The 20,346-nt window shown below is 37.6% G+C and overlaps 1 protein-coding gene across 2 annotated transcripts in view; it reads right to left on the bottom strand.

Moving 5' to 3' along the window:
- AMOT (angiomotin) overlaps window positions 1-20,346 on the bottom strand; it is a 125,086-nt gene that overhangs the window by 41,350 nt on the left and 63,390 nt on the right. For both annotated transcript variants that reach the window (XM_053699325.1, XM_053699324.1), the window contains exons 4-5: window positions 7,557-8,019; window positions 3,563-3,707 (exon numbers count right to left, since the gene is read on the bottom strand). In XM_053699325.1, coding sequence (XP_053555300.1) covers window positions 3,563-3,707; window positions 7,557-8,019 — 608 coding nt within the window. The remainder of the gene's footprint in view (window positions 1-3,562; window positions 3,708-7,556; window positions 8,020-20,346) is intronic.

The following is a 20,346-nucleotide window of genomic DNA, read 5'->3' as shown; positions in this document are numbered from 1 at the left end:
GAAACACTGAACTGCATGTTTTGGTTCCCACAGCCCTATGGGCCGAATTCACTAGTAAGGTGAAATTAAAGGGACAGTAAACTATAAAATTGTTTACCAACTGCAGAGTATAAAATGTATGATATTTGCTTCTAAGGTTTATTTGTGTTTAAATGAATTAGCTGATTTTGTGTTTTGAAGCCATAACCTAATAAAATGGGTTGAGCTTGTAGGTGTAATTAAATCTCATTCCTTTATCACATTGTGTACATATACCTGCTTCTTTATCTTATATCTGTCTGTAAACCAATCACCAATACTTGGAGAGAACAATGAAACATTCATATTTTATTACCGTATCTCTTCTAAACCCCACTTGGAGTGTAATTTCTTCTACTGGCTGTGTTTACACAGCTTGGCCTTAAGGCCAAAAACTTTCAGGATAGGTGGGGATACCACAGGCTAAATCAACTATTTCAAATGCCAATATAAGGGTAATGGAAATACTTGTAAACAATTTAATACACTCCAGCAGATAAAGTGGATAATTGGGAACAGACTAAAGGGGAGAACATTTTTTAATCAAACTGTCCTTAGGGCTAGATTTATCAATGCTGAGGTGTACAGGGGTGTATACGCGCCCCTGTACGCCTCAGCTCGCCTGTGGCGGGGCGAAATTACTCGCAGGTAATTAACATTGCACACGAGCGCAATTTTGCGCTCGCGTGCAATCCCGCCCCCTGCCCGCGCACAGCCAATCACGCGCGGGCAGGAGCTGTCAATCTCCTCAGTCGGACTCGACCGAGGAGATTTAATTTCGCCACCATAGAGGTGGAGAAGATGTTAGGGAAACAGCGGTCTGGTGACTGCTGCTTGATAAATCGCGGCAAGCAAGTTCTTGTGAGAACTTGCTGCCGCAGGGGCTTGATAAATCTAGCCCTAAGTCTCTTCAGTACTCCTAGGTCCTTCAAAGAAATGTAAAATAATAGATTCTAGCTTGAGAGTCATTTATCTCACTAAGAGCCCGAAGATCTAAAGCTGTCCGTTCTGATGATATGATCTAAGACTTTTTGTCTGTAAAGGAAGGTTAACTCAAATAATTTTATAAAGGCACATTTTTAGCCTGAGAGCTGTTTATCTTGCTACGGGTCTGCATGTGAAGGAGAGACACATACATTCTAATATAGGACCTTAATTCATAATTGTGATATGAGTAAGAGCTTAAAAAATACCTTTATTTTGGGCATAGTACTACAAAAAATATATACTGTATATACTCTGGCCACCCACCGCAAAACTAATTTTTTTTTTCATGGAGGCGACGTTTCCATCTCTTATCCAATAGCTGTACTAGCCATTTGGCACTAAATGGTTAAAGCACTTTTTTAGTAGAAAAAATGCACAAAATAAATAAAATAAATGGATGTTTAATTAATGGTTTTGATGCGATTATGTGCTTAAAGTCCTTTTAATTTAGTCCATAGATTCAGGTTAGTGGTTGAAAGACCATTACATTTTACCACCACTCTAAGGGTCTTTTAGGCAGATACAATGTTACAAGGCGGGGGGTTCATGATTTACAGTAAAAGAAGATATTATAAGTCCTTTGCACACAAGCAAATGAGCATTTCCCTTGCAGAGTTAACAAAGAGGTTAATCAATGGACCTTTCCTGTAACCTTAAGAGGTGTGAATGGTCTATTGTAGGTTTCAGTTTCAGAAGACCTAGTTTTTATTTCAAAAACAGGTACTTAATATATGAAAAAGCATTTTCAGTTGAACACTTACTTGCATCAACAGGGATTTTACAAATAAAAATTAGAATATTGTGGTCACTTGGCTACCAATATGGTTTGAAAGCTTTTCATGAGCAAATCGCTGATAGATTGTAATTATGTTCAAACTGCTTAAAAAATTTTTTTTAATGCCAGCAAGTTTTTGATAATCTGGCCCAAACAGAGGACAAACACACAGATGATAGACACAGACGGACGGGACAGAGATAAGAAACAAACTCACCAGACTTTTTAAATAGTTCATTAGGTGGACAATACACAGATTTTTGCAAATGACAGTTTTAAATGCTTTTAAAGCATTTATTTGTATGCAGATCTATTGCAATTCAGTAGTTAAAGGGACATTCCAGCCAAAATTCCAGCCACACAGGTGCATTTCAGTTTTGAATAGAAGCATTTTTATAGCATACATGTATTAGCAAAAATACTTCTAATAAAAGCTATAACTGTTTCAAATGTGTATTTAAGCATGCACCGTGCACCAGCATTTTAAAACACAGCACTTGCTTAGAGAGTCTAAGGTGCTTGTACAATCTGGTAATGACTCAATTTGTTGATTGCTGACATGATACAAGCCCCACTGGTGCCCTGAGCAGCTACAATATTTAAAATGCTGGTGCACTGAGAATATCTAGCTATGCTACACATGCACGTGCAGAGAAAAATGTTAACACTTAAGCAGTGATAACTTTTACTAGAAGCATTTTTGCCAATACATGTATATTGCAAATATGTTTCTATTCATAGATGTAATTCATCTATGTGCAGTTAAATTTTGACCGGAATATCCCTTTAACTACGGATATGTACAATGCATACATAAAACACGTCTAGAATGTCCCTTAAAATAGCATTTCCAAAAACCCATATTGCAGCCTTGTCATTTGCATTTTTCACAAGCAATCCTAAAGAGTATGTATGTGCAGATCTCATTTACTGTTAGCTGCTATGTCTCACTACTAAATTATCTTATTCACAGAAAGATTGCCAATGATTTAATGAATGTCTGAACATCCCTTCACACCCTAAGGCAAGTTGTTACCCTGAAGGGAGGGGTCAGCTAATTTTGAAAACTCCCATCTATCTGTATAGAACCAGGGCGGGCAGAATACCTGAGCTATAGTGTCATAAGGGCAATCGCCCCAACACCAACGCTTGCAATAGTAAATCCATGTCTACACCCTGCATTCTCACACTTGATGTATATAAACATTAACACTTAAAGAGACACACTAATATCCATTAGAGAAACTCTAATTGAACTTTACTCAGGGTACTTTATCATGGCTCAAAAATGTACGTGACAATGTGTTTTTATAAAGGGTAAAGAAACAAAATGTAAATTCTGCTATATTATGAGTCAATGTATAGGCAAAGTTACAATCACATAAATGATAGAATAACTTATTAAATTGAACAGGAAATATGATAACACTAGAGAGAGGTTGGTACATAGGAGAAAAATGAGTGCACAAAAACTTATTTTCTTTTTTATCTTGTTGAAAGCTGAATGTGTTATGATTGCACATGGTTTTTAGAAGATATAAGAACACGCAAGAGGACAAAAAAAAATCTCTAATGTGTTAGAATTTTTTATAATTACACTGTTGGTTGCGTATAGCCATGTGCTCCAGATCAGCAATGCACTACTGAGAGCTAGCTGAACACATCTGGTGAACGAATGACGCAAAGCATATGTGTATAGCCACCAATAATTTGATAGCTCCCAGCAGTGCATTGCTGATTCTGAGCCTATTAATTAGAAAATGTTAGTAATACATTCCTCACCTCTCAGGTCCCTGTTAAAATCATGCATTCTCCGAATCTCTCCTTCAAGCTTACTCCTCATAGCTTTCTCTAACGCCTCTCTCTTAGATGAGGATTTCACTAGGTTTTCATACGCTTCAGAGACCCTCTGGATTTCCATTTCCATCTGAAAAGCACAATAAAGATCCTGAGTATGCACAGCCATGTACTTCCTCAGAAATAACAGTACTGGTAGCCCGTCAACCATAATCAGCAAGTATTTCCAAATAAAAACAAACACCTATGAACAATAGCCTTGTATTTCTTAAAGAGCAGAGTAACCAATTCTTCCATGTGGATGTACGGTCTCCACTGCCCAAACACTGATCCTATCTTAGTTTATTTCAGAAGATAGGCCCAGTCTGGAAAGAAATGCATTTAGCAATGTAATTCATGTACTTATTATTAAACTAATATCCTAGGACCACATGCAGGAGCATTCCACGTAACTGGGAGATGTGACATTAGCCTTACAGTATGAACTAGCAGCTTTGTATTTAATTGGTCTGATCTAATTATAAGGATTTCCATTGGAATTCAGCAAGCTCCTCCCACACTCACAGGAAGTCAGACACTAATATTTATCAGCAACTAATTAGGTTGCTCTAGAAAGCAGACATTTCAAAAGACAGACTTTTAAAAATCACCTTGTTTTACGTAAACTTAATACGTAATTTGTCACTGACCCATTGAAAAAGAATTTTACTCTTTTCTATTCTGCACTCAAACAAGTTTAATCCCTGCAATGCTGAGCTATATTACAGCCATGTACTGAAGCTATTAAAGGGACACTGAACCCAAAAAAATATTTCATGATTCAGATAGAGCATGCAATTTTAAGCAACTTTCTAATTTACTCCTATTATCAATGTTTCTTCATTCTCTTGCTATCTTTATATAAAAAAGAAGGCATCTAAGCTTTTTTCTTGGTTCAGCACTCTGGACAGTAGTTTTTGATTGGTGGATGAATTTATCCACCAATCAGCAAGGACAACCTAGGTTGTTCACCAAAAATGGGCCGGCATCTAAACTTACATTCTTGCATTTCAAATAAAGATACCAAGAGAATAAAGAACATATGATAATAGGGGTAAATTAGAAAGTTGCTTAAAATTTCATGCTCTATCTGAATCACAAAAGAAAAAATTTGGGTTCAGTGTCCCTTTAAGTGTTTTACACTTTCTGCATTTAAAACTAAACTTCAGCACTTTTCGGTAACTATCATATCTTGGTTTTTTTTGCTTTGTTTCCCCCCCCCCCATATCTTGCTTAGCACTGTTAGTAAATAGCCCTGGATTGCAGAAATATCCCCCAACCCAAAAAAAATAAAAATGAATTTTTAAATTTTTTTGGTTTGTCACATTCTATAGTATACATGTACAAAATGATTTTAGTCATTGTAATCTATATATATCAGAAATAAGAGTTTCAAGTTTAGCATTAACTCCCAAAAAACACAAAAATTTAGGATTCTAGGTTTGTTTTCCAACAAAACTTTTTTTGTCTCTCAACCTTTGTAGACAATGAGTAACTTAAAATTAAATGGGGCATAATAACCAAAAAATAACATGCTCTAACTAGAGGACTACCTACCTGCATTGATGTGTGTTTAAACCCAGCAAAAGGAGTTAAACACATAGTAGAAGCACTGCTGGTCCCAAGCAGAAACTGCTGCTAATCCAATCAGCAGCACTAGTTCCACATTTGAGTCATGTGACTAGCACTGCTGAAAGGAACAGGAGCGGTTTCTTCTCAGGACCAGCAGTGCTCTGTGGGTCCTGACTGGTATTAAAACTGTGCAACCCCTTTGTTGAAATTAGAGCATGTCATTTTTAACCTATTATAGCCCTTTAAGTCCCCATCCAATAGCTAAACTTAACAGGTAAGTGAAAAAATCAAATAATGATTATTATAATAACTAAACAAAATACTTGCACAAAAAATATTGTACATAAAGTATTTCTAAGTTCTCCCATCCAATTATCTGTATACCTGCAAATGTGTTAGCCTTACACCAACAACAAAACAAGGCCGGCATTTTCTGCTACACAATTGTTATTACTAGGGAAGTCACTTGACACCTATTAGGATTTGAAACCCTTTATTGGTTTGTCTCATTATATATTTATATTGTGACGGTGTCACCACACTCCCCAAAACAAGACCAAAGGTGTGCATCATCTGACTCCTGGATAAACACATAATAAACTTGTTTAAAAAAAAAAGAAAAAATTGCCTTTATATTTTTTGGCTGGTGAAATATAGGCCGTCTCCTACCCACCTATGATTTTGTTCCATATTCATACACCAGATAGTAATTGCCATGGTGATCACCTGAAGTCATCTGAACCCTCATCTGAAAGAAGAGACTCTAATATTTTAAAAGAGGGCTCTGGAAACGTGTCCCATTTTGGTGCCTTAGGGTGCTAGGGTTGAAGGAGAGCAAATAAGAGCAACAACCTCTATATGAGTGATGTGTTTGGCTTTAGCTGACTTAAAGGGACAGTCTAGTATTAATTAAACTTTCATTATTCAGATAGGACTTGTAATTTTAATCAACTTTCCAATTTACTTTTATCATCAAATTTTCTTTTTTCTCTTGGTATTCTTAGTTTAAAGGGACAGTCAACACCAGAATTTTTGTTGTTTAAAAAGATAGATAATCCCTTTATTACCCATTCCCCAGTTTTGCATAACCAACACAGTTATATTAATACACTTTTTACTGCTGTGACTATCTTGTATCTAAGCATCTTCTGACCGCCCCTAATCACATGACTTTTAGTTATTATCTATTGACTTGCAGTTTAGCCAATTAGTGCAGTGTCTGCCACAACTCACGGGCGTGATCACAATGCTATCTATATGGTTTACCTGAACTACTCTCCCCTGCTGTGAAAAGCAAATACAAAAGCATGTGATTAGAGGCGGCCTTCAAGGGCTTAGAAATTATCATATGAGCCTTTCTAGGTTTGCTCTCAACTAGAATACCAAGAGAACAAAGCAAAATTGTTGATAAAAGTAAATTGGAAAGTTGTTTAAAATTACATGCCCTATTTGAAAAATAAAAGTTTTTTTTGGCCTTGACTGTCCCTTTAAACTAAACATAGGTAGGCTCATATGCTAATTTCTAAGCCTTTGAGGGCTGCCTCTTATCACATGCTTTTTAAATCTCTTTTCAACACAAAGAGACAGAAAGTACATGTGGGCCATATAGATAACACTGTGTACAGGCACAGGGGGTTATTTAAGATTTAGCACAAAACAATGCTAAATGCAAGACAATAGATAATAAACAGTCACCGTCATGTGATCAGGGGGCTGGAAGAAGGTTCCTAGATACAAGGTAATCACAGAGGTAAAAAGTATATTAATATAACTGTGTTGGTTGTGCAAAACTGGGGAATGGGTAATAAAGGGATTATCTATCTTTTAAAACAATAACAATTCTATGGTAGACTGTCCCTTTAAGGATATAGGGGCTTAACTGAAAGATGAACGTCACCCTTGTTGCCCTAGTTTAAGGATGGGGGGGGGGTGACATTCTGCATTAGAACTCTGCTTTATGCTCAGACAAAAATGCCCTATCATCTAGTTTTCCAGGTAATCTTAATTTTTATAGAAATGCATTCTTTTAAATCAAAGTGGTGCAGGAGCAAGGCATGGTCTCTGTAAGCGCACTTGTATTATGAGTAACCAGAAAGATCCCTCGATATATAGTAAGGGAAGTCCCAAAGTGTTTAATTTGAATCAGCAAAACCTGATACTGTTGTATTACTGCTAATTGGCCGATTAAGACAGCTCTACATGTGAAAAGCTCCACAATGAAGAATACACTACATGTGATAAAGGTTTGGTAGAGGTTACAAAGGTAACAATACAGGATCCCATGAGATTGTGTGTGCATCTATATAAAATGTTCACTGGGTCATTTCCAAAACATAACATAAATGTGGTTAAACATAAAGGAACATACTTTCTGGAATCTTGCAACTTTGTCATAACATCCCTCCAGCTCCTGACGCAATGATCTGTTCTCTTCTGACAAAACGGCGACCATCTGCTGTGCCCGCGAAACAATGGCAAAGGGGTCTCCCTGTAATTGTGAATAAGGAGAGGGAAGAGGAGGCGGCCTGGACAAGCCTGAGTCTATTTGTACTTGCTGCTGCTGCTGTTGTTGTTGCCCTGCGTAAGACTGAGACATACGATACAGGTCTCCTTGGTGGTACTGGTTGGAAATTGGATGGTGCTGAGAGCGTGGTGGCCCAGAGAAGAAGTCACCATGGCTGGGAGATGGAAGCTGCTGTTGTGAAGGAGACATTCCAGATGGGAGAGGTGACTGTAACAGACTTATAGATCCCAGTGAGGTGAGAGACGAAGTGGGACTGTGGTAATTGAAAGGTCTTTGCTGGAACTGCTGCTGACCATCCTGGTTTTGCCTAGGGAAGTTAATAAAGGAACATATTCATTTTACAAAGCCAGCCCTGATATTTTGCAATACTGAATTAAACACTCTATGCAAGTTAACATATCACATTTTCTTTTTGCGATTCAGACAGAGCATACAATTTTAAACAAACTTTTAAATGGATTTCTATTATCAACATTTGCTTCGTTTTATTCTTTGTGCTGCCATATAGTGCTTCAGAAATGGGCTGGCCCCTAAGAATACGTCACTGCTTTTGAGCGAAAAAAACACACACGATACAAAGAAAACGAAGGAAAAAAATTGAGACGTAAATTAGCAAGTTGCATGCTCTCTCTGTATCATGAAAGAAAAAAATTGGGTTAAAGAGTCAGTCTACTTGAATTGTTTTATTGTTTAAAAAGATAGATAATCCCTTTATTTACTATTGCCCAGTTCTGCATAACCAACAATGTTATATTAATAAACTTTTTACCTCTGTGATTACCTTGTATTAAGTCTCTATAGACTGCCCCCTTATCTCAGTTCTTTTGACAGGCATGCACCTTAGCAAGGGAGTGAGCACAATGTTATCCATAAGGCACACACAAACTAGCACTTTCTAGCTGTGAAAAGCAAATAAAATGCCCTGAGATAAGAGGCGGCCTTCAAGGGCTTAAAAAAACAGCCTACCTAGGTTTAGCCTTTGAAAAAAATATCAAGAGAACAAAGCAAGTTCAATGATAAAAGTAAATTATGTGAAAGTTTAATTTTGACTTTACTTTCTATTTAACAAAATGTATCCTTATTATAATAAAATTGCATACTATAGGCCAGGGTCGGCAAACATAAAACTCATCCAAATATTTCAGAAGTCAAAAAAGAACTCTTAGGGGTCAATTTATTATTGTGCGGACGGACATGATACAATGTAGCGCATCATGTCCACCGCACATCGGTGAACTGCTGGTGCAATACCACCCCCTGCAGATTTGCGGCCAATCAGCCGCTAGCAGGGGGTGTGAATCAACCCAATCGCATCCGATCGGGCTGATTGCTGTCCGCCACCTTAGAGGTGGCGGACGAGTTAAGGAGCAGCGGTCTTAGGACCGCTGCTTCTTAACTTCCGCTTCAGGCAGAACTGAAGCATAGTGGGTCGGAAGCAGCATCCGCTGTTTCATAAATCGACTCCTTAGCCTTTATAAATACAGTAGACAACAAGAAATAAAAAACACAGAATCAATAAAACTACTGAACCAAGCATACGTGTTCTGTTTTTGTGAATAGTATCTACAGGATAACAAAATTAGGTAAAACATTTTGGGGATACAGGAGAAAGAGTTATTAGTGAATTTGGGCCAATATATAGCCTCAGAAGCCTTGGCTCCAATAATTTTTTCACTCTTGGACACGTGCCTAAAATATTTGTGCAATTTTAAAGATCTATTTAGTCTGTGTCTCCAGTTATTTAATCCCATGAAAACCCATATCACTCAAAGCAGTGATTTAACCCCTTAGTTGCTATAAAGAAGAAAAACAAAAGGGAGGGGGGGAAGCATCAAATGAATCCATCGATTACCAGTGGCACAAATGCAACAGTGGTTAAACCCCATAAATTGTATATAGCACATACTAGCAATCAGGGAGTTCAATTACTATTGCAAAACACACTTAACAGTGATTTAAGCCATTGACTGCCAGAACACACAATTATGGGTTCACTCCTTGACTGCAAAATAATTCCCACACACTAGAGATTTACTATACAAGCAATAAAGAATTTAAAATTACTGCTGCATTACACAGTTTTCACAAAGTTATTTAAAAGGTACAGTATACACCAATTTCCATATAACTGCATGCAATAGACACTACTATAAAGAAGAATATGCACAGACACAAATATAAAAATACAGCATAAAACCTTAGAAGCTCCCAGTTTAGTACTGTTAATGCAGTTAGGCAGGAACACCCACTGAAAGGGTCTGGGAAAGCAAGAAGAGCAGACCTTCCCCCCCTGCATATGAAGAGACCCATTACACAAGCTGGAGTCTGTAGACTAAATAAATAACACCCCCAGATGGGCTATATAAATGGATCATCTACAATCATTTATGCAAAAAAAAAAAATGTGTACAATGTCCCTTTAACCTCTTGATAACAATAAATACATGATGGATAGAAATGCAGACAATGAAAGACAGGCAAACAAATAAAATGATAGTGTTAGATTGTTAGATAGTGAAGAAACACTAATAGACATGCATAGACGACAACTTAAAATTCAAAAGCTGTACATACATGAAAAGTAGTCACGTTGCCTAAATAGAAACAGGCACCCTCCTCACTAGATAGTATGCCGTCTTCAAGCTATCTTTTTGCCAGCACCTTGTGACATCCACTAGAAACGTTGTCTTATTTTGATCCAGTATCCAGGTGTTAATCCATTACTGAAGCCAAAGCATCATTTGACAGTAGCCAGCTGAATTAAATCCTGAGTGAGCTACGTTCTGAGCAAAGTATCAGGGCTGCTAACTGAGGAAGCAGCGTCTTGCTGGTGTCTCTACTGAACCAGCTGCACCGACCAGTCTTTAGGTTATTCTCTCCTGCCCACATATACAAGAGGTGGATCTGAGTGTGTGTCACTAAGGGGAATGTAGGTCATATCTCTCACTCTCTCCAGTAAGAGCTGTCATTTTCTAGCCATTATAAATACTCAAGACTGGTTTCTCTAGCTTTCACCATCACCTACTTGCCAGCATCAATCAACGTATACTAACTACAACTAGTAATCTACATCATGTACCACAAATGTTTTACACAGATTATAAAGTACCAGCAAAAGATGCAAAAAAATATATTGTATTAAATGTATAAAAAATAACAAAAAATGCCATTCAGCATAATTAAAAAAACCCATCTTGGATAAAAAAGACTTTACTAAAATATTTTTTTCAGATTGTTTTTCTTATTGTACAAAACAGGATTTGAAACTCTACTGAGAGTGTTTATGAACAATGATCATGACGGAAGTTGGGCTTATTGCGTGGGATGCAGGATATTTGGAGAGTCTGATTCAGTACAGCATTTGCACAAGTAAGGCAGTCTGCTACGGAGCTCAATAAACGTGTGAAGTACAACAATGCATATTTCATTTTTTTCTCTTCTGCAAGATGGCTTATACATTTTGTCCCTGTATGATCAGAAAAGAACAAACCAAATTAAGTGAACAAGTGAGGATACAGAACTAGCAAGCAGGCACATTACGGTTTGAAGCAATATGTTTGACAACCTTTAAAACCGTTTTACCTTTTATTACTACCATTAAAAGAATACTAAATAAGTTTTCTTTGTCTGAACCACATATTTAAAAAGTGACATGAAAGTCAAAATGAAAAACTTTCATGGCTCAGATAGATCATGCAATTCTAAGAGATGGCAGCTACACGCATACGCCTCTTGTCATTTGCTCACCAGATGTGTTCAGCCAGTTCCCAGTAGTGCTTTGCTACTCTGTGGCTGATTCAGATAGAGAATATAATTTAAAAAAAAAGGTTCCAATTTACTTCTATTATCAAATTTGCTTCATTCTCATGTTATCCGTTGTTGAAAAGATACCATTCCTGCTTTTCAACAAAGCATATCAAGAAAACAAGGGCAATTTGATAATATAGGTAAATTGGAAAGTTGTTTAAAATGGTATGTTCTATCTGAATCTTGTGTGTGTGTGTGTGTGGGGGGGGGGGGGTAAATGTCCTTTTTGAGCCTTCATTATTCAGATAGTGGATACAACATTAAAAAAAAAAAATCAAGATTTACTTCTGCTATCAAACCATACATTTGGCTTTTGTTATCTTTTGTTGAAACTTAGCTCCTATGTATGTACAAAGCTCTCACCAACACCACTCCCCTCTACCTATCCTCTCTAATACACAAGTATACTCCAGCCCATCCACTAAGATCCAACAATGACCTGCTCCTTGCATCCACAACTATCACCTCTTCTCATGCTAGACTGCAGGACTTCTTTCGTACAGTACCTACCCTCTATAACACTCTCCCTCGTGCTGTCAGGCTTTGCCCTAATCTGTCAATGCTCCCTGAAGACTTTTCTGTTTAGTGAAGCCTACCACCCAACTCAATAATAAATTAACTTCACATACCTAGCATTTCCCTCATCTAACTCTGTATTAACATCTTTACAAATCTTGCAGTCCTCACCTTCTGTTTCTCAACCTCCTACCCTTCTAGATTGTAAATTCCCACAGGAATAGGACCCTCAATCCCTCCTGTATCTGTTTGTAAATTTTGTCCTGTCTCTTACAAGTCTTGTATTTTATTTAAATGAATTGTATCCATGGACAGCGCTGCGGAATATGTTGGCGCTTTATAAATAAAAGTATAATAATAATAATAAAATAATAATAAAATTTGGATCCTTTGTGAGCATCGGAATGCGCAATTAAGCAGCCGTTCATTCCCTTCGGATATTTTCGTAGCTGATTGATTCCTGTAAAAGATCCCCCCTCTAAGATCTGTATTTGCACACATCTTAGAGTGGGGAACTTTTACAGGAATCAACCTAGCTACGAAAATTTCCGAAGGGCACAAGCAGCTGCTTACTTGCGCATTCCGATGCTCACAAAGGATCTGCACATCCCTATTAGGTTCAGGAAAGAGCCCTATATGTATTATACGGTTACAAATGATGCTACCATATTATACTCAGGAAGTTCACACACTACTGAGCCTACCTCAGTATGCTCTCATAGAAAAGGGTTTAAGTTTAAAAAAGGTAGATAATTGAATATTTTTTTTATACTATACTTTAATTGAAAGAATTATGTCTCCCACATCCCTTTAAATAAATAGTAAAGAGAAACTGAGCGTTTAGTGCCTGTTTAACTTTACCAGTGAAATGTCCTCTACGCCCTAATTTTCCTGTGAAATAAAAGCAGATCAATAAGCTGCATTCCACAGGCAAAAGAAGCACATTGTTAAACTGTTCCATGTGGCTTTCATATCCTGTTTACTAGGAGTGTCAGGCACTGCTGCTCACCTGCCATAAACCCCATTAGCACCCTATTCATTATTCTGTTATTTCATATTACTTTGTTATCTTTATTGCAACGCAAAAATTATTTTACATAAACAACTGCACTTTATAGAAATGACTTATGCCCGGCACTATTAAAAGAATATGAAACCCAAAACATTTATTTTGTGATTCAGACAGAATGTACAATTTTAAAAAAAAGTTTCTAATTTACTTCTATTGTCAAATTTGCTTCTTTCCCATGTTATTCCTTGTTGAAGAGATACCTAGGTAGGCATCTGGAGCACTAAGTGGCAGGAAATAGCGCTGCCATCTGGTGCTCTGCAAATGGATAACAGTCTTATAAAACTGCTGCCATATAGGGGTCCAGACATGTGCACACTCCCAAGCCCCTGCTTTTCAACAAAAGATAGATACCAAGAGAATGAAGAAAAAAAATAATAGAAGTAAATAACAAAGTTGTATGCTCTATCTGAATCATGAAAGAAAAAAAAAAAATGGGTTTCATTTCCCTTTAACATTGTTTTAGCAAATACAGTTCACTTTGCTTATAACACCCTTCTCTATCAGTGAAATAAGTACATTGCATATTTTGATACACATTTGTCAGTTTTTATTTGGCGAGAACGCTGCATGACAAGCAAGAGTAAAATGCTTAGAAAATACAAGACATGTGAGAAACCTTTAGACTTGCCCAAGGAACACCCTACTCACAAAGCTGATCTTATTAGATAAAATCGTAAAGTCTAAAGCTTTCGAGAATCTGGCCTTTTGTGCCTTTTCTCCTTCTGTCAGACTACTCTTGTCTGATCCTTCTACCACCACTACCTGGGTGCTTCTCTTCCAGAACCCGATTTCTGCTTGCACCCCATTACCTCTGCTTTTCTTCCATTCTTTCTCCTCCTTTAAAGGGATACTGAACCCATATATAGAGCATGCAATTTTAAGCGACTTTCTAATTTACTCCTATTATAAATTTTTATTCGTTCTCTTGGTATCTTTGAGAATGCAGGAATGTAAGATTACGAGCCAGCCCATCTTTGGTTCAGCACCCTGGATAGCACTTGCTGATTGGTGACTAAATGTAGCCTCCAATCAGCAAGTGCTATCCAGGGTTCTGCTTTTTCAAATAAAAAAACATTCCTGCTTTTTCAAATAAAGATACCAAGAGAACTAAGAAAATTTTAATATATATCTGGAAATCCTACACTTCTACATACATATATACACACACACACATATTGTAAAAATGTATTCATCGCATAGGTTTAATTTTATGTTATACGCTGGCTACTAAGCAAAAAAATTCCTATGTAGAAATCTAAATAAAAATCTTAGATATTACTCCATGACCTGCTTTTGCACCTTTAAAGGGACACTCAAGTCAAAATTAAGCCGATGATTCAGATAGAGCATGCAGGTTTTAACAACTTCCCAATTTACTTTCATTAACACAATATGCACAGTCTTTTTAGATTTACACTTTTTGAGTCACCAGCTCCTACTGAGCATGTGCAAGAACTCACAGAATAAACCTATATGTCTTTGTGATTGGCTGATGGCCGTCACATGATACAGGAGGAGTGGAAATAGACATAACCTTGAAATTTGTCAGAAACTACTCATTTGAAGTTCAGACTGCTATTGCATTATCTTTTGATCATGCAAATCTACTGTATATACTGGTCCTTTAATTTAAGCAAGCAAAAATTTGTTAGTTTTAAGATAATTGCCCACACACAAATCACAAAGATTTTAGTTGGTAAGAAAAACTAATGGTTTATTACCCTAATATAGCATTGCAGCACACTCCAAAATAAATAATTCTGCTACCAGGGATTTTGCCAACCACAAAGGGCCAGATTACAAGTGGATCGCTTTATATCGCTTTCATGATAGCAACATTAGTGCTTCACTGTGTAATACCAGCGCACGCTAATGTGCGCTGGTATTACAAGTTAACAGCAATGCGAACACGGGAAGCATTGCGCTCACGAGAGACCATGCTTTCATAGGCTCCAATGGGAGCATCGTTCTGATGCCGTAAAAGAGAAAGGGTAAGGAGTGCACTGATGGGCAGCAGTTAGTAAATATATATATATATGCTTATATACATATATATTTATGTGTTAATGTGTGTATATACACAAATATATATGTATATAATCATATACATATATATTTACACGAACATACATTTCCCATAGACCGCAATGTAAAGGCACCCCACTCCCACCAACTTTAGACCCCCAAAACTGCCTAGTGCAGTTGTTTTTAATTATAAAAAAAAAAACTATAATGCCCTCTATTTTGAGGGCATTTGGGGCACTTTTAGAAAAATTAACCAGAGATCAGATCTTTGGTTAATATTCTGAGCGCTAATTGCTACCGTGAGCTCGAGGTTGCAATAACCAGCCACTTCTAATGGCTGGGTAATTATCGCGCCCGCAAATGTTTGCCGTCATGCAATAATTTAGAGCTCCACTTGTAATTGAGCCCAAATTGGGATGTACAGCCATTACACCCATTGCATTTAAACTGGTAAATTTCAAAAGCAACATGAAGATTCAAATTTGAAGGCTAATATATTTTAAAGTGATTGGGCTTGTGAATAAAATTTGTTCCAATCTCATATCTCTGTGTACCGACTTGAAAGGGAGGGATAACACCTTTCTGCTTTAAAGGATAAAGCCTGGAGTTTTTGATACACACTCCCCTGCATCAGAGGGTCACCAGTTACCACCCTCAGAAGCAGCCACTGTTGCCCTCCATAACAGTAACTAAGTCCCCACCCACGCAGACAAGCTTCTCAGCTTCTGGAGAAAAGCAGTGCGTAAGCATTAGTAGGTGCTGCCGGTGTAGACTAATAGTGATGGGCAACTAATCACCAGTGTTGCACCGCAAGCAAGAGGTGTTCTGTTTGCCCCAGCAAAGTTCAGAGAGTAGCTGCTGACATGCGGTTTAAAGCAGTTACAGGAGCGCTAAGTAGTTCGATGAGGCAAACAAGGGACAGGTCCGGTATTGTGGAAGAAAATTGGAGCAGTGAGTACTGTTGGCAGCAGGGTACAAAATAAACCTGTGGAGCTGATGCTCTTGCAAATCCACCCCGTATGGGAGCCTGGCTGGTACTTAGTGCAGGATACCGATTTATTTTACACCCTGCTGCAAACAGTATTCACTGCTCGAATGTGCTTCTACAATACCCGATCAGTCCCATGAAAGCCGTATGACATTCTGGGACTTGTAGTTTTCAGCCATGCAGCCTAGAAAGGAACCAGAAAAACTGGGCTACATTGTATTAAACAGTCAAGGTGTGGCTTGTAGCGATAATCGGCTGCCAGCAGGGTAAAGTGTTTGTCTTGGGGCTCCAAATCATAGCAGCAGGGCCTAATTTTAGGGCACCAGTGTCGCCCGGGTTTATACACATTCATCACCATCAATGCATAAAATTAGCAATTAATGTTTTAATTTTACTTTATTTGCCTATCTACTGATTAAGTCAAATTATTTTAAAATCCCTCAAAGAAAAACATGATCTTAAGCAGACATATTCCCTGCCTGGGAGCTTGGTCCTCCCATAAAATACAGGGGGGGGGGGCGGCTATGTGTGCTTCTACCTGCCCTTAAAAAGCCTTTAAAAAAAGGAGTATCTGATTGGCTTTGGGTGCACACTGGAGACTGATGATAGGTGGCTGATAAAGGTCCTTTGTGACTGTATAATAAGTAGGACAAGAACATTGCAGTTTAAAAAGGTCTCATGGTGGTAGGTGACACTAAGACCAGGGTCTTGTATAGTATTCTTCCAGAAAAGCACAGCAGTTACTATACTAGATATTTAGATTTGCATTTTTTTTTTTTACTTTTACTAGCCCTTATGTAATAAATTTTAAATTTCACAAAATCAATGCATATTTTCCTTTGTTACATTTTAAGAATTACATATATTTCCCAATGAGATCCAGCAACAACACAGTACAAGTATGCACGCCAAAGGTTACTGCATACCTTGGAAAATGTCAAAGTCCAGGAAAAGGCAGCACAACCAATTAAATCAATGTAGCTTCTTTATTTTCTTATATCAGGAGTAGGTACAAAGTAACAAGACTACGTTTCGGGCTGTTAACCCTAAGTCATGTCTAAAGTGTAATGCAGTACAACACCTTAAATACCTTTACTCCGGTATAACTCCTCCCACCTTATTGTGACATCATCCTTCACAGTGAATATATTAAAGGGGACATGACCCCTACTAGTAACAAATTCATAGCTACAAAACACATAACAAATATACAGATTATCATAGAAAACAACCATTTCACAAAGTATTTTTTACAAAAATGTATTCAAATCGTAATCTCTGTTCATCCCCTTAGGGGTTAATGCATCAAGTTTATGTATCCATAGCAATTCCCTCTTCAAGAGAGACTCCCTATTCTGACCCCTTCTAGGGGGAGGTTCCCAATCTATAATTTGGAACCTCAATTGTGCAATTGAATGACCCGCTTTCAAAAAGTGGCATGCCACAGGTGCCTCCATATTTTTTCTCCAAATGCTAGATTTGTGCTGCACTAGTCTATCCCATGCCCTTTGGGTCGTCTCGCTGATACATATCTCAGCACATGGGCATTTGATTAAGTATATCACAAAACTAGCATTACAAGTAAAGTAACCATTGATTCCATATTTTTGGCCTGTGTAAGAATGGAAAAAACTGTCACCCTTGACTAAGCTGCCACAGCTGGAGCAACCCAAGCAAGGGAAACAACCCTTCTTTTGACTTGCCAAATAGCCAGTTTTATTTCTCTTAAGACTACCTATATCAGCTCTCACCAATTTGTCTCATGTTAGAACGGGTATAGGCTGGCATTGGGACATTTGCTAAAATCTTTCTCTATATCTGGATTACAATCTCTTATAAATGTGCCAATGCTGTCTAATAAAATGTTGGATAGTTTGACTTAAAGGGTTGAATTCAGAAACAAAAACCATCATATCTTGTTTATTTTTCCTCTCAGTAAGTTTAAGGGCCTCGTTAAGTGTTGTCTTTCTTACCTCCTCTATATTACTATTGATGAGCTCAACAGGATAACCCCTTTCTAGGAAACGTGAACCTTCCTCCACCAGTCTACTATGCACCAAATTCTCATCTTTTACTATTCTCCTCACACGTAGGAGATGGCTCTTTGGTAGTGACTGTTTTAGTGTAGAAGGATATGCACTAGTGTAGAGGAGAAGAGTGTTTCGATCAGTCTCTTTACGGTACAAATCTGTGTATAAATAACCATTATGTTTGTATCCAAAAAATTGATACTCTCTTCGCTCCAAGTGAGCGTAAATTTAATAAACCTTGAATTGTTATTTAATGTTTGTACAAATGTCTTAAGAGATCCAACATCGCCCCACCAAATGCTAAAGACATCATCTATATAGCACCACCCGGGCTGTGACTAGAGAGCTGGCCAGATGCGCTCAGTGTAAAAAACAGACCCACTCAGTAGAGCGGGTCTGGAACACACTCTTTTTTAATAAAAGTTCACAGGCAATATTAGGTTGTATAAAGCTAGCACTAATATAATGTGCAGAATTATATAACATTATTTTCTATGTTTACTGGCCCTTTAACACCTTGTCCAAATAAATGAAAATATTAGTGAATATAGAATCAGTGCCTGCTACTATGGGGTGGCCAGGCGGTTTAAGCACTTTGGGAAGTGTATAAATAAAAAAAAAAACACGGGTATACCATACTCAGATTTAATAAAAAAAATCTTGGTGTCCATATCGATAACACCATGAGTAAAGCCAATTTAAACGATTTTCACAATTAATTTAAGAATTTGTTGTGAGGGATCATAAGGCAGTTTACCATATATTGTACTCTCTTATAATTGTGATAAGATTTCCTCTACATAGTAAGATTTATCTAATATAATGGCCGCCCCACCCTTGTCCGCCTTCTTAAAAATAACATCTTTATTCATGTTAAAGCTTCACTCTCACTTTTTTAAAAATTAGGGCTCTTATTACACTTCTTAACCCTGTTTTTATATTGCAACTTTTTCACATCACCTTTTACCAAGGTGATGAAGGTGTCAATACTAGGATCACATATAGGCGGTGTAAATTTACTTTTATTTCTTAGACCCAAGTGCTTAATGGATAACTCTTTACTTAACACATTAGTGGATGCATCATTAGTAACCCGCATCTGTTTTACATTTCTGACAAAGAAGGACTTCGATTTCTGAAGAACCTATGTAAGTCTTGTTCCAATTTGACAAAGTCCCCCACAGTGTCCCTGCAAAAAGAGAAGCCTTTTTTTAATATGGTTTCCAGCACGGAAGTTAAAGTCATACCCGAGATGTTAATCACATTTGGCGGTTCCGGCAGTGTGTCGTTCACCTTGGTTGTGGCATGTTGCTTACTATGGCGTTTTTGCTGCGCAGTGCCTCTGTCCCCCTCTGCAACCCTTGCATCAGATACCCCCCATGAAGAATCAGAGGTTGTTTCGGTATTACTACCCCATCTTGGCTGTCTCTGGAAGAGTCTGCGGAAAGCGGAAGAGTTACCTCTCTCTTCCGGTTGGATCCTTAGTCCATAGATATACGGACCCCTTTCTGGTAATCTTGTTCATCTCGAAAAAATGGTGTGCTTTTTAGCTTCCATTTCTTTGCGCAACTCTGCAATTTTGTTATTAGTCTCACTAATCATCTTTTCAATGTCACCAGTTTTACCGGGTTCTTTCAGCGAGATCTCCAGCTGTTTTATTTAATCGCGTTGTGCATCAATCGCTTTTTGCAGGTAATTAACAGTCAGTACTATGATGTCAAGGGAACATTTGAGGATTTGTTCAAATTTTATACAATATTCTTTGCTATTTGCTAATAACGTAGGTCTTGTGCTCAGTCTCAATCCCTGAGGTATACGCTTGGCTCTGATATTCTGCAATCATAGAGGCATGGAGTTCATATGACAGTTTTCTTTAGCAATCTCTCATAACTTTGCATATTTATTTCGGCTTGTGGGGGTCTTAAAAAATCCCATGTCCCCCTCACCTAGAAGGGGTCAGAATAGGGAGTCTCTCTCTTGAAGAGGGAATTGCTATAGATACATAAACTTGATGCATTAACCCCTCAGGAGATGAACAGAGATTACGATTTTAATCAATTTTTGTAAAAAAAAAACTTTGTGAAAATTTTTTTTCTATGATAATCTGTATATTTGTTATGCATTTTGTAGCTATGAATTTGTTACTAGTAGGGGTCATGTCCGCTTTAATATATTCACTGTGAAGGATGATTTCAT

This window comes from Bombina bombina, chromosome 1 (genome assembly GCF_027579735.1).
Source record: "Bombina bombina isolate aBomBom1 chromosome 1, aBomBom1.pri, whole genome shotgun sequence".
Lineage (NCBI taxonomy): Eukaryota > Metazoa > Chordata > Amphibia > Anura > Bombinatoridae > Bombina > Bombina bombina.
Note: the sequence above shows the minus strand (reverse complement) of the source record. Positions and strands in the feature narration are given on the sequence as shown.